The 14633-nt window shown below is 52.9% G+C and overlaps 2 protein-coding genes across 3 annotated transcripts; one reads left to right on the forward strand and one right to left on the reverse strand.

Moving 5' to 3' along the window:
• Nucleotides 1-10: 10 nt before the first annotated feature.
• Nucleotides 11-6237, reverse strand: PGAM5 (PGAM family member 5, mitochondrial serine/threonine protein phosphatase). Its single transcript, XM_078857392.1, has 6 exons — nt 5719-6237; nt 3986-4176; nt 3374-3499; nt 2708-2793; nt 1411-1541; nt 11-703 (listed from the first exon to the last, which is right to left on the reverse strand). The coding sequence occupies exons 1-6, from the start codon at nt 6210-6212 to the stop codon at nt 556-558; spliced, it is 1176 nt and encodes a 391-aa protein (XP_078713518.1). The 5' UTR covers nt 6213-6237; the 3' UTR covers nt 11-555.
• Nucleotides 6238-7282: 1045 nt separating this feature from the next.
• Nucleotides 7283-13953, forward strand: TMED2 (transmembrane p24 trafficking protein 2). Of its 2 annotated transcripts, none has more exons than XM_078857394.1 (4): nt 7283-7534; nt 9955-10147; nt 11687-11794; nt 12442-13953. In XM_078857394.1, exons 1-4 carry the CDS (start codon nt 7328-7330, stop codon nt 12489-12491), a joined length of 558 nt encoding a protein of 185 aa, XP_078713520.1. In that variant the 5' UTR covers nt 7283-7327; the 3' UTR covers nt 12492-13953. The 2 variants fall into 2 exon arrangements, with proteins under 2 accessions (XP_078713520.1, XP_078713519.1); XM_078857393.1 differs by having other exon boundaries at nt 7284-7534; nt 12423-13953.
• The last annotated feature ends 680 nt before the right edge of the window (nt 13954-14633 follow it).

Genomic DNA, 14633 nt, shown 5'->3' on the forward strand with positions numbered 1-14633 from the left:
AGCCCTTATTAATCTGCAGCGCGTGTGCCAATCTCGTCCCTGCTGACCCTGGCATGCCCCAACGAGGGATTCAGTCTCCGTGATGCCTCTGGCAGGTTTTCCTCCAAAGTTTCCGTTTTTTCCCCAAATAATTTGACGACACTGCAACAGCAGCGGTGCACGAACACAACAAAACTCAACACGTTCCTCATTAACACTGTGGCGTTAGAAACAAAACAGAATAGGCGACGTTTTGGGCAATGACCTTCATTGCAGTCCACCCATCATATCATCTTACAGCAACCTTGAGCTCATTTTCCTCCCGCAGTTCCTCGCACGACCAATTTCTCCAGGTGCTTCCCAGTCTTTTCTATTTACACGCCCAGAACCTCGTTTGTGTGGACAATACAAAACGATTTTATTGGACACGTGCACAGACTCGAGACGAGCGTCCGGTGAGTGACACCCCTAAAAAACTAAATCAAGACCTCCAGAAGCGGGAGAGAGCGTGGTGCCGCGGCGGGCAGGATAACCGACTCATCGGCCACCGTTGGCGAGCCGGCTTGTGGGTCGCTGTCAGTGTGTCAGCTTGGTGGCCGGTATGAAGCCCGAGTCCCCGAGCGACCGGAGTCCGACCCGGCCGCTGGGCCGCACAGCCAGCCAAGTGATGCTGCCGTTGTCGAGCGACATCCGGAGCCAGCCCTCGGGCGGGAACTGCAGCGCCCTGCACTCACCGGCACACAACACCACCGCCAGCATGACTCTCACCACCTCCACAATACCACCTCCACAACACCACCACAACACCACCGCAACACAACACTACCTACACAACACCACCGCAACACGACTGCCAGCATGACTCTCACCACCTCCACAATACCACCTCCACAACACCACCACAATACCACCTACACAACACTACCTACACAACACCACCGCAACACCACTGCCAGCATGACTCTCCCCACCTCCACAACACCACCACAATACCACCTATACAACACCACCAGCCAGCGTGGATCTCACCACCTGTAGTTCTCGCCACATCCAACGGGCATAGTGGGTACATTTTGTCCTTCCCCCGCACCTCCAATTGGCACGGTTGGCTACACCTACACACGGTGTTATAGAAGTTCAACATACATCACATGCCATGGCCAGCCTTGCTTTATGCTTAGATTGTGGAATTAATCTATATCAATGCCATTATCCAAGCACGATGGCACAGGTCCATTCCCGTGCTTTCTCCGCACGGCCCAACGTGGAATGACTCCCAGGACCCGCACGGAGCGGGTAGGACCCCCCCCCCCCCCTCCACAAGCGGATTGACAAAAAAACGCCGCACATTAAGAGGCGGCTGTAAACGCGTCTGTAGGCGTTGTCACGGCGAGGCTGTCACGGCGAGGCTGCCCCGTCGCGCTCGCTCACCTGCAGACGAAGTAGCGGATGACGTTGGCGTGGCACACGATGATCTCGTACGAATCCGCCTGCTGCTCGGGCTCTGCTCTGTGGATGAACTGGCGAAACGCCGCCTCGATCCGCGCCCCGTCCGTGAAGTACTGCGGAGACATGCGACCACGTTGCCCATCGCCTCCTCCGCACACTACTCGTGGGTGAATTATGACCGTTTTATCTGTCAACAAAACTGACACCTTTTTTTACAAGGAGTCATGTTTGCATTGACCACAATACCTCCGGTCGGAATGCGAACAAAAAACACAACTCTGATAATGTATGCACTGTCCTTGAAGTTGATTGGTCCACACCCGAGACAGCTTTCCTTAGAGCCGAGTCTCACATGGTGTTGGACCAGATGACGCCAAAAGGCGCACAACTCAAAGACAATGCACCATCAGAGTATGAGAGCTCGGGGTAAGCATTTACACTATTGGAACCTCATTTGCCAATAGCAAAATATGATCATTGGTTTAGGGTAAAAAAACAATTATCATATTTTGCTACTGGCAAAGGAGGTTCCAATGGTGAATTATTACCGTTTGATGCAAGTGTTGAAAAATTGTCTTTGGTGTCATTTCTACCGTCGTCTTGTCTGTGTTATACGTCTCATCCACTCCATTCGCCTAAAGGTAAGTTGCATATACTTTAAAAACATTGGTGATCATCAGTTCCTGTTCGAGAATTGGCTTTGAGTCGTTGCAACCAGAGTGACCACACTGCTGGACAACATCTGGAGAATGAATCCCAAACGCCCGAAACGTGAACGGAGGAGCAGTGCTGGAGTTGAGCAGGGTCGGGGAGGCGCGGCCACTCGGCCTCCTCTTGAAGAGGCCACCAGGATTCTCCCCGTTACTCTCCACGTCTGTCTCGACACGTTTCTGTCCGTGTATCTACATTTCTTTCCCGGTTTCTCTTTGCATTCCTCTCAGTGTCTGTCACTCTCCTCGGCTCTTGTTCTATCTCCGTCACTGTGTCCTTCTGTGTCCGTGGCCTTCACTAGGGCCTCTCATCCCCCCTCTACACAGGGGCCCCATTTAGTTTGGAGCCTTGCCAACGCGCGCTCGTGTAGGAGGTATAAATGGAATCTATCTGGCGATGGTAGGCGCCATCAACTGGCTTCTCGAAACTCGGCGGCATCATCATCATCGTGAGCCGTGGCCAAAGCATCGAAAACAACTCGATCCGTTGCTTTTCAAACCGCGTGCAAAACAAGAAGACGAGGAGGTAAGCTGCCGGCTCGTCCCGTCCAGGACTGGCGAGGGCTCACCTGGAAGTCGGGCTTGGGGCGCATGGGGGGCTCGGGCGGGATGGGCATGCCCTCCCTGAGCAGGTCGCTACTGCTCAGGGCCACGTCTGTTGACACACAACACAGCTGGCTCAGGGACATTGGGGTGGGGGGGGCAAAGGTCGCTGGTACAAGCCCCAACCATCTGCCGTGCTGCCTGTTACTTAGCAGGCGTGAGAGATTCACTTCAATTAGAGGGGAAATGTGGGGATGTTTTGTACCAAACTCATTATTAGCAAACAACAAGCAGACCCAACGTGACGAATAGTCGACAGGGACGACAGCACTAAGATGGTGCACTTAGCACAACATCAATGAGGAAAATCTCCCTCGTGGTTGGGGGGGTTCTGTTTACTTGGACTGTTGATTTATATACATTATTGACATTTTATTGCGAGCAAAGTCTTTACAGCAGGAGGTGAACAATTTGCACACACGCAATTGCATCAAGTGTTCGGTTTGCATGTTCTAAAGCATGGATGTGGCCGGCTAATTGATCTGAGTGGCTTTACGATGGTCAAATATGCTTTGTACTGTATATGTAAAATGTGCTACACGTTGGGTCCGTGCGAACCCAAATGCTGACGTGGGATTCCACGGCTAGCACACGGGGGGCGCGCGGCGTCACACGGCGTCACGGTGGCTCACCGGGCAGGTGCGTGCTGATGATCTGCGCCGTCTCGGTGGCGCGTCTCATGCTGGAGTGCACCATGCGGGTGTAGGGGAAGCCCAGGCTGGCAAGCCGCTGCCCCGTCAGCTCGGCCTGCTCACGCCCTGCTCGCCACAACCAAGACAAAGATGCCCCTGGTATAGCCTTCACAAACTGTTGGGGCAAGTGCTGTTAGCGAGCATGTGGCTTTTGACATCCAACTCGGAGATTATCGTGCTGCCTCACCTCTACCCTAACCCTATCACTAACCCTACCACTAACCCTACATCTAAAACCATACCTGTCCCCATAACTCTACCCCCAACTCTAACTCAGGGGTCGGCAACCAAAATAAGAGACGTTTATTTTGAATTCCGTAAAAAAAATCTCAATATATCCAGAGCCACAATGCATGTGCATATAAGAGACGGTCCTTAACATTCAGCGTCACGAAGCAGTCCTTAAAGAGCCTCAGGTTGCCGACTCCTCCTCTAACCAACCTGCATCTCCTAACCCCAATTCCATCCACAAATCCCTAACCTACAAACCCCATCTCTAATCCTGCCTCTACCACGACACCGACCGTTGACCCCCGGACCCTGGCAGCTCACCGGTGTCGGTGAGGAAGCGCTGCTCGTCGGTGGGCCCGGCGAGGTTGTACTGCGAGTGGCGCACGAGGAGAATGTGGCGCGTGGCGCCATGGCCCCTCTGCTTCTCCTTCTCGTTTTGCACCGGCTCCTGAACACCATTCACGCTGCTCTCCTTCCCCTTGGCCTTCGCCGCCAGGAACGTGGATTGGCGCCTAAAACGGGAGGGGGGGGGCGGCGTTTGAGAGAGCAGGTCACACCGTGTCGGGGTCCAAACCCATCACGGACTAATCATCGGCCGTGATCAATCCACCGCTGGATGAAGGCCTCAAGTCGCCGCCATCTCTCGCGGTCCTGCGCACACAGCAACCCGCCTGGCCGCAGCACATGCGCCGATTCCACCGCTCCCATCTCACACAAACCAAAGCCATTTGCAGGTCTTCGCTGTATAATTAACAGCAGCCAAATAACAACTGAAGGCGGGGGGGGGTAGCGTTGCTTGACCAAACTTCACTCCAGTAAGTCCTTTGTACATTTTTAAGCCAGAGCCTCAAAACTGCAGTTCTGGAGGGTTCCTGCATTGGGAGCTTTGGCCAATTGAGCCTCATGGCAGGACCCCGGGGTCCCGAATAAACGGAAGTCAAAATCGTAGTTTATTTGTGGCGACTCCGTCCCACACAAACGCCGCGACCCGCCTGGCGCGGATCGATCCGTTGCCGTGTTGTGTCCAAGTGCAGCGGCGAGGACGAATGCCGTAGTCAGAAACAAAACTGTGAAACTTTGATTAGCGCATCGTGTCGAGCTCGTCGAGAGGAACAGATCACCGTGTCGTTTGCCTTCAGCAGACATAAAATTACGTCGCAACGCAGTTCATGTGAGAGTCGGGGGGCTGATGGGACCCCGGGGTCCCGCCATGAGGTTCAATTCCAAAAAGAACGTGTTGTGATGCTGGCGGGGGGGGGCGGTGTTAATGGTTACCCCGAGTCCACACATTTCATTCCGCTCTGCCCGCCCGCTCTGTGCCCAATGGCAGGCGGTGGACTCAGTCCGCATCCCGTGGGATCATAGAGCTTCATTTCCCTGTACCCCTCCCCCCATTCCTGCCGCTTGGCCTCTCCCCACTTCGAGAACTTTCTTCAAGCCCCCCCCGACCCACCGCCCGTGACTCATTCACGTCACCATGGAAACCGGCTTCCTGCTCGGCGCGCCGCCTCGCGCCCCCACGGGGCCGCGTCCTCCGCGACCCCCAGCGCACGAGCGGCAGCCCAACGAGGGGGGGGGGGCTTCATCCAGCAGTGGATTGGTGATGACTGACGATGATGGCATTTCATTTAGAGGCCTGTGGTTTAACTTCGATCGCCGAAACGCAGCAGCAGCTAGCGGTCCCATACAAGGGCCAACGCAAGAGGGGGGACTGCTGTTCCCCGCTGATAGAGCGGCGACCGAACCCCCCTGAACGCGCCCAATCTGGGAAGGCGCCTGCCTGACGGACGCCGGGTGGGCGAGCGCCTATGCCCACCAGCCTTCACAGACACGCACTGACCAGCGTGGCGAGGAATGGCCAACCAAACCTACACGAGCCCCACGGCGTGGTGGGGAGGGTGGGGCCTGATCCAGCAGTGGACCGACCAACAGTACACGCGAGGGCGACCTGGGGGCATAGCGGCCGAGTCGGATAAGGGTTCAAGTGAGATGGGGTCAAATCGAGGTGAGGCAGTGTTGGCTTGGCCGTCCAAGGGGCCCAGCGCGGCGTTTACCGGTCCCAGTTGTGGTCCCAGGAGGCCAAAGTCGACACCGCGGGGGTCTTGTCCGCGGCGGACTTGACGGGCGGCGCGTCCACGTTGATGCTGGGCGGGTGGTCGAGGGTGGATCTGTGCACGAGTACCGCCGCGGCAGACGCGGCCAGGCCGCACGCCAGGCCGATCGCTCTCCTCCTCGCCATGGCTCCGAGGGGTCCGGTGTGGTGCACGGGAAGAGCAGGGAGGAGACCCCGGGACTCGGGGGGGGGGGCCCAAGGGGATGATGAGTGGACCTGGAGACAACAGGAGCGAGCGGCTGCGCACGTGCGTCTGGCTCTGCGCTGCGCGCCGCTATTCGCGCATTGGCGTCCGCAGATTCGCGCGGCCACGCCAGCAGCAGACTCTTGGTTTAGACCAGGGGTCGGCAACCTACGGCTCCGGAGCCGCATGCGGCTCTTTACGGGCTGCTTCTTGACAATATGTACGTATGTACAGTATGTACTCAGATGCATTGCGGCTCTTGAAATACTGAATTTTGTACCGAATTGGAAAGAAATGGCTCTTCTTGTTATTTTGGTTGCCGACCCCTGGTTTAGACCGCAGTGTAAATCCGATGCGCTACGAAGCTCTTTATATCAGTTCGTCCAGTAGGGGCGGGTCAGTGAGTTACGATAACAAACAATACAAACAAGGATAGGGAAGCTAAGCAAATCGCTCAAATTAAATATATTAAATAGATCGGCCGTGATCAATACACTGCTGGATTCATGTTAAGTTTATCGAGTACATCTTGATTTAAAGCTTTCGTGACTGCAGGGATTCATCTTCTTGGTTCTTTCGGTAAAGTCACGTAGAAAGAACCAAGAAGATGAGTACATTTTGTTTATGTGGTAATGAATGTCGCTATCGTAGTAAATGTATTTCCTGGGTCAGCAAAGCGCGTTGTGGGAAGTCAATGGGGGTGTTTTCTAGACTGGCCCCGTCATTAAGTGCGGTAAGCACCTCCGATTAGCAATGGTTGGCTACGTACGGTGCAAAAGAAGTTCAACCATACATACAGTACACTGGGGTTTGTCACGAATCGTCACCGTTAAAGAGTCGCGAATCGGCGTGACGTGGGCGCGTGGACAACTTCAATGCGGAACCTGAATCAGCTGAAGCAGCCGCTGCTAACGGGCGGCCATCTTGCTCAGGGATAACGCGCGTGCAATGGTGGCGCGCGTGTAACGTCGCCGTCTCTTCCCCCATCCAATATGGCCGACCGAACCTCTCACGCGACTTTACTCACCCAACATGACCGACAACGAAACACTTCCGGGTGTATTTCTTTCCCCCCCTTCTCAGCTTGACCGACAGTGACCGCCGGTGAGAACGACGCGATCGCTCCGACGCCTCTGCTCACCCAAAAACGAAGCCTATGTGGGGTCGGGGGAACAAGCGCCGCCTTCTCACCCTTCTCTCCTTCCCTACGAAACATGGCCGACTCGGAGCCAACTCGCCTCACCCCCCAGAGCCGCCCAGTCGCGTGTCAACAGCGGGCGTGCTCGTCGGCGATTGGCCCGCACCGCCCGGACGCACGGGCCAATGGGAGCGCGCCGTCTCCGGGCCTGGCTGCTGTAGAGGAGCAATGGCGCCGCTCGTGCCCAGGCCGCTGTCGCTGTTCGCGCTGCTCGCGCTGCTGCTGCTGGGCGCCGCGCCGCGCTCGGGCCTCGCCTTCTTCATCAGCGTGGACGCGCACGCCGAGGAGTGCTTCTTCGAGAAGGTCACGTCCGGCACGAAGATGGGGCTCATCTTCGAGGTGGCCGAGGGCGGCTTCCTGGACATCGACGTGGAGGTGAGCGGCGTCGGCGGGCGCGACGGACACGTCACCTCCTAGGCCGCGGCGGAGCCGGGGGGACACCGCCCCCCCCCCCACCCACAGGGACCCCCCCCCCCCCCACAGGGGACACCACCACCCCACAGGGGACCCCCCCCACAGGGGACACCACCACCCCCGCAGGGGACCCCCCCACCCCACAGGGGACCCCCCCCCCCCACAGGGGTCTCGCTGCCCGCCCCGGTTGGGGGAGCCTCCTCGTCCCCGCGGTGAGGCGGCGGGTCCCGAGAAAGCCCCCAGCAAATGGAAGCGTTAGAGTGGAGGCTTTAGTCGGTGGTTCTCGCTGCCGCCTCACTCGCTGGATCACGGGCGGCCACACCAGGTGGTGGTGGCGGCTCCGGCGGTGGAGCGAGGAGGCGCTCGCAGGCCCCCCCCCCCCGACCGCTGCGAGTGTAAATCCGCCGTGTCGGGGTTGGTGGGGGGTTGACACCGTCTCCACCATCTCTTCGGTTATCAACGAGGACCACTTTGTGGGAAAGTCGAGCAGTGTGGAATTCCCACCACCAGCTCAGGCCTGTGAATAAGAGCTGAGCACCGCCTCAGTGCTCATTTGAGCAACCGGTATTAACTCTTTTTCTTTACCATATGTCCGGGTTCTTTGTACCTCCGAGATGGTAACCCTCGCGGTGACTCAAAGGGGGCTCTCTCGAGTTCATAGGTCCCCCTTGATCCCCTCGGATCACCTGGACATGCTTGGGGGTCCCCCTGTTTCACAGTGACCACACGGGGCTTCCGACGGCTCCCTTCACCGCACCTGTTGCTCTCGAGGGTCTGCCTCGTGCCCCCGTCGTCCAGTAGCAGTCCCCGAAGGTTCCCCTCTTCAAAGATGATCCCGTTGATATTATTTGGGTCATTCGGTAAAGTCGCGTCGATCGGTTCAAAGAAAATAACAGAAAACGACGACGATTCGATCGCAACACAAGCGGTCGTCATCACCAATGGCGTCGCTTGCGTTGCGATCGAAACGTCGTTTTTTGTAATTTTATTTGAACCTATCTACGTGACTTTACCGAAATACCCAAAGAATATGAATTCCTGCAGTCACGAAAGCTTCAAGTCAAGATGATCCCTTTTAGTTCTCCCTTGTCGATTGAAAACTAATTTCTTTAGAAATGTTTTGTGTGTATTTCGTTTTTTGTCCTTCCCCCGCACCTCCCGATTGGCACGGTTGGCTACGTGCGGTGCGAAAGAAGTTCAACATGCAAAGAGTGCTCTTTTTATGTCCTATTTCCGGGTCCTCATGCCCCTCGGAGCGAGGGACGCGTCCTTGAAGTCCTCGCCGCAGCCCTTTGTGGTCTCCAGGTGGTCCCTTTGCCAGTCTGGGTCTCTAAACCCAGACCCCTTGACTGCCATGCGTCCTCATTCGGGTGCCCTCTCCAGTTCTTCTCGACAGCCCCACCCTCCACAGTCAGCTTCTCCCGGATCTTACGACAACTCGAGCCCCGGGGTATTCAATAAATCAATACGTGGGCCAAGAGCTAGAGAGGTAGGGTTATATGTGCTGGTTGAGGTAGTGTTGTTTCTAATTCTTGAGTAGAGATAGGGCTAGCGGGAGTGTTAGAGTGAGGTAGATGAGGTTGGGGGGTGGCAGTAGAAATTAGGGTAGGGTCGGTGTAGCGATAGAGTTGAGGGTAGCGGTCGGGTTTGGACTAGACACACGATAGGGGTTTGGACTAGAAGTCTGGGGTTTACATGACCATGCTAGACTATAATTCTGAGAAAAAACTGTAATCACCTGAAGTGAATACATTTCAGTGGTTTAAATTTAATTTTCGTGAGCAATTAAAGTGAATTAAAGTGATGAAATGAAGAGGCAAACGAGAGCAGGTTGCAGTGATTTTGTAAAATATATATATTGGAGAATTAAAATAAATGTACCAATGTGCCTTAAGAAGGTTTAGTCAGGGCAGATTATCTCCATGCTCCTGGGAATTACGCCAATATAAAAAATATTGCATCGATTAATTATTGATTTCAAAAGTGGTGGAATTGATAATGGAATCCCATAGTTGCATTCATAGTTGAACCGATTGGCGTGCAAGAACATTGAAACCCCATGATGTGTCCATGTATGCTGAACTTCTTACGCACCCTACGCAGCCAAACATGCTAATTGGAGATATGGGGGAATTGCAAACTAAACACAAAAAGCAGTTTCAATGATTTGTAACATGAGAATCATTACAGCCCTTTGTCAGGCCACTGCTGGCTGAGGGTCTCACAGTGCCGTCCTTGACGTTTCTGCGTATTTATTGACCATACCTGACCACATCGCTCAGTCTTGGAGTCAAAGCAAGAATCACATCGTGTTTTTTGCATTTATGGGTAACGCTTAAAAAATGTAAGATTCATGACCCGACTTTATGCGATGTGTGCAGATCACAGGGCCCGATGGACGGGAGATCTACCGTGGGGACCGTGAATCCAACGGGAAGTACACCTTCGCGGCCCACATGGACGGCGTCTACAAGTTCTGCTTCGGCAACAAGATGTCCACCATGACGCCCAAGATGGTCATGTTCACCATCGACATGGGCGAGACTCCCAAGGGCCAGGACATGGAGACCGAGGGTGAGAGGCGTTGCGGTGACCCCTCGGGGTCAGCTGGAGATCACCCGCTTAGTGCCTCTGCAGCCAGTGATGACCGTGCTGGGCGTACGCAAACTAAGCGAAAGTTGAGCAGCGCAAGCAGCTGAAGGTGCCCAGGTGCATGAGAAGAATAAATGGGGTGCAGCAATTATCAGCTGCAACTCGGGTCTTTAAAAAAAAAAAAAGTCCAATACCATATTCTCCAGATTATAAGACGTTCTGTAAAATAAGCCGCCGGTGTCAGTAAAGTTATACAATCAGGCCACACCTACCGTGATTTAGTACGCAACCACGATTTAGCTTTAAAATGGTGAAAAAGTATCTTGAATTTGAAAGACTGCAGCAATAAGATTTAAAGTAATTTGAATTAGTTTCATAGCTTAATTACGCCCCACAGCTGTGATAGTATTACATTACATAGCTTATCCATTATTTCATCTTTGTGGTCATGTGACACATACAAAATGTATACTTTCTTGTCATGGCCTGCAGTGGGCTGTTAGCGGCACCGCTCTCCGTTTGTCCGACGCCTGCTCTCGCCCCCCCCCCCCGTTGAGTTTTCACACCGTCTCGCACCTCTCGTCTGTTCCTGCTGCTCCCTCTTACTTCACCTTTCTCTTTCCGTGTCTCCAGGTCGGGATACGTGGGAGGGTATGTGTCTCCCCGTGGCGCTGCGCGCGCGTGTGTGTGCCCCTTGGCAGTGTTCATTGTGTGACCGAGCCTCTAGTCTCTAGTGGCTGCCTTGTAGACTAACTGGTGAGGCTGCCTGAGGTGTTGTTTTGCTCATAGGTAACATAACTTTGGGAAAAAAAAATTCCCAATTAATACCAGACATAACAATGTCCACGGCGCTAACTTTAGTAATACATTGCATGCTAACACGTGGAATTACAAGAATGCCCTGTTGCAGTGACACTTCCGGCAGTACTTGAGGCATCATATAGTGCTCATTGTTAGCCAGTACCTATAGACACACTCACACCGTCACTCACGATTATCCGGCATATAACGGTGGAGGGACGTCCCGGATAAAGAATAAACAAGGATAATGCAAAACAATTCAATGTAAGATATAACACGAAGGTATTTTTAACTAGTGTTCAATGGGAGTGATGAATTCGAAGTTGTGTTTAGAGGCTATTTTACATGCATTGTTTTGCGCTGTTTTTGTTTTATCCCCCGTCCCCCACTGAGTGCTTCTTAGAGGAAGAGGTTTACTGGTGGATGTTTGTGGTCATCTAGGCACTGAGTTGCTGATCCACGATGAGTGAGGAGCAGCTCATAATTTGAATCAGTGTGCCCATATTTATATATTTATTTTTAACACGCGTGGTTAAGCCACAATCAAGATAATCCGGCCACAGATAATTGTGCGTGGGCTGTATTTAGTGCTTGAAAAACAAGAGGCTGGTTTGACCTTCATCTTGAGCTTGTGGGATTGCGTTGGTGGCATTTATATAGACACGCTGACGGGCGTGGCTTCGTGACCCACGTGTGTAACGGCCTGCGTGCGTGTCGCAGCTCATCAGAACAAGTTGGAGGAGATGATTAACGAACTCGCCACGGCCATGACGGCCGTCAAGCATGAGCAGGAGTACATGGAGGTCCGCGAGCGGATCCATCGGTCGGGTGAGTGGATGCCCTGACACGCCGACATTCTCGCCATGAACACTCACGTTCAGGGGTTAGTGGCAAAAACATGGGACATTTGCATCGATGTTTTGGAATTGGTTTATTGGAGAGTGGCGACTCCACTCATTGCCCACTTGAGTTGGCGGTCGACGGTCGAAGTGGACTGCGACCCTCAAAGGAATGGTGCCGCCCCGTGGACCCAACAAATTACTCGAGACACTTCATGGTCAAATAATGCACATGTTCTACGTGGTGTCTCCCTCCCTAATCCTGCAGTGGATTGATTAAAGAGCCATACATGTATCACCTGGCCAGAGACTCGGTGGTAGAGTGAGCCGCTCGCAGTTAAAATCTTGTTTGGCAGTTGACTCGGCCCATAATCCCTACGGGGTAGTTAAAATATGTACCACTTTGTGGGAAAGTGAAGTGGTTGTGCTTAGGATAAACTCACCTCCGCCATAGGAATGTGGAATTTCCACCTCTGGTTCAGGGCTGTAAAAGAGATGCGAGAATCACCTCTTCATTTGAACCGGCCATCCCTTTGTACGTACACACGATTTACGTGCGAGAGTGACGCGGTGTGCGCGTGCCTGTGTGTATGTGTGCTCCGTGTGTGTGCATGCAGTGAATGACAACACCAACAGTCGCGTGGTGCTCTGGGCCTTCTTCGAGGCGCTGGTCCTGGTTGCCATGACGCTGGGCCAGATCTACTACCTGAAGCGCTTCTTCGAAGTGCGGCGGGTGGTGTGAGCGGCATCATCGGCGCAGAATCTCCCCCCCCCCACGCGCCGTCACCTTGGTCCGTAAACACTGTCTCGTCAGCAGCCAGACGCAATCCTCACACAGGGTTGATAACCACAGCACCCACAAGTCATTATTTATGTGTTTTATTAACAGGTTCCGGTTGCCATAGAGGCTTAGGTTTAGGAGCTTGTGTGCAGGGTGCGACGATCTAAATTCCCCCATACACGTTTTCTGCTTGAAGTGGGTTTTTTTTTTGTATGTGGCAGGGGCCATCAAAGTTTAGTGAATGAGGTCACCGTGACTCTGGTCAAGAGCTTATCGTTTCATCCCATTTTTTTCCGAATCTCAATACTGCGCCAGTTCGAATCACGTTACAGTGCACTTACGTTGCCATTGGCTATACTGAAAACCTCATATGTAACGGGTATGGCGTGAACGTACCGTTCATATCCTACATGTGCTCTCCGTGCCCTAAATTTAAGACACCAAGACACCTCGGCGGGGGTTGTGCAAACACAGCTCAACAAGATCTCACTGCCATCTTCATTAACGCTGCACTACGACCTACGCAGTCGGATAAAATAATTTCGACCGACTTGGAGAACACCGTTATGGGGCCATCCATTTAGTACGTACGCAAAAATCTGTCCGCTTGACCCCTCCCCCCCCTCTCCCTGTACGCATGCGTACTTTTTACACCCCCCCCATCTGCGTACGTACGCTTGAATCACCCCCCCCCCACCGAATCCTATAGAACGGTCGATATTTAATCCACGCAGAAACGATCAAGGATTAATAATATTGACGTGCTTAAGCCAACAGTCCACCACCGGCAGCATCAAGGAATTAAGTCGCGTACCTTTAAAAGGTTTGTCTGGTGTCCGCTAGATTCAAATGCCGACTGAACCCAGCCGAACAGGTGATATATTCTAGGAATTGTCAACACGTGCAAAGTCAGGCTTCAGCCTGACACGGTTATCGAGGCTTCGATAACCAGTAGACCCCCCCATACGCAAGTGTATGCATTTGGGTTAACCCCCTCCATGCGCACGTACTAAATGGATGGCCCCTTACAATGTGACCCACACACTGGATCGTCGGAGATGGTTGATGTGTTACCTTTGAAATATTCTGTTAATGACGGTGGAGGTGAGAGTTGATTTCAGTCCCGTTCTGCATCTCTTGGCCGCCCCTACCACCACCTCGTCCCTCCCGTGCCCTCCCCTTGTCAGAAGACGCTTTATTTTCAATTTCTGTTTGGACTGCGATTTGTTGCGGAGCTAAAGTACGGGGAGTTGCGAAGTCGCGTTAGTCTGGTGGGGTTTTTACTAAAGAGAACACGGTTTTGTTAATTGCCGCAGAAATGTGCTTGGACTGTTGAATGAACAGTAGAATAAAGATGAGAAAACCTCCACGGTCAAATGGCATTGCGTCTTCTCTGCCGCTCATGATGTGGGGGGTGTGGAGATGTCCAAAATTCATAACCATTCATAATTGGCCATCCACTGCTGGGTGAAGACTTCCCCAAGTCATTGTCAGTGTTGCAATGCACAAATCCGTCAACCTCCCGCATTTCAGTTTTCATGTATTTGGTATAGCCCTGTGAGCCATTCGGCTCTTGAATCGGGTGCAACCGCAACAAACAAAAAACAAAAACATGAATAAGAAGACATCTTAAAGTGACTATGTGACTAAGTGCAAACAGAAAATCCAAGAAAAGACAGCAAAATATTCCACAAAGCACCGTACACCAACACTGCAAAAATTCCAGTGGGAGTCAAACAACAACAACCACAAGACAACTTAGATTAAGGCCATCAGTCTAACTCCGTAATACAACAAACAAACATGGCCAAACAAAAAAAGTTTTCGAAATCACCAAAATAAAGCCATAAAAGCAATGAAACAGTGATCATAGGAACTGACCGAAATTTCACAATAAACGACATAAACATGTACCACCACCAAACCCTGCAGCCATAGCTGGCTGCATGAGTCACTCCACAACAGCAGGAGCATCAGTCGGAGTATCAAAAATGTTCAATGCACCTTTAAGATCAGCACACTATCAAAACACAGATCATACTTTGCA

Source organism: Lampetra fluviatilis, chromosome 6, assembly GCF_964198595.1.
Source record: "Lampetra fluviatilis chromosome 6, kcLamFluv1.1, whole genome shotgun sequence".
Classification (NCBI taxonomy): Eukaryota; Metazoa; Chordata; class Hyperoartia; order Petromyzontiformes; family Petromyzontidae; genus Lampetra; species Lampetra fluviatilis.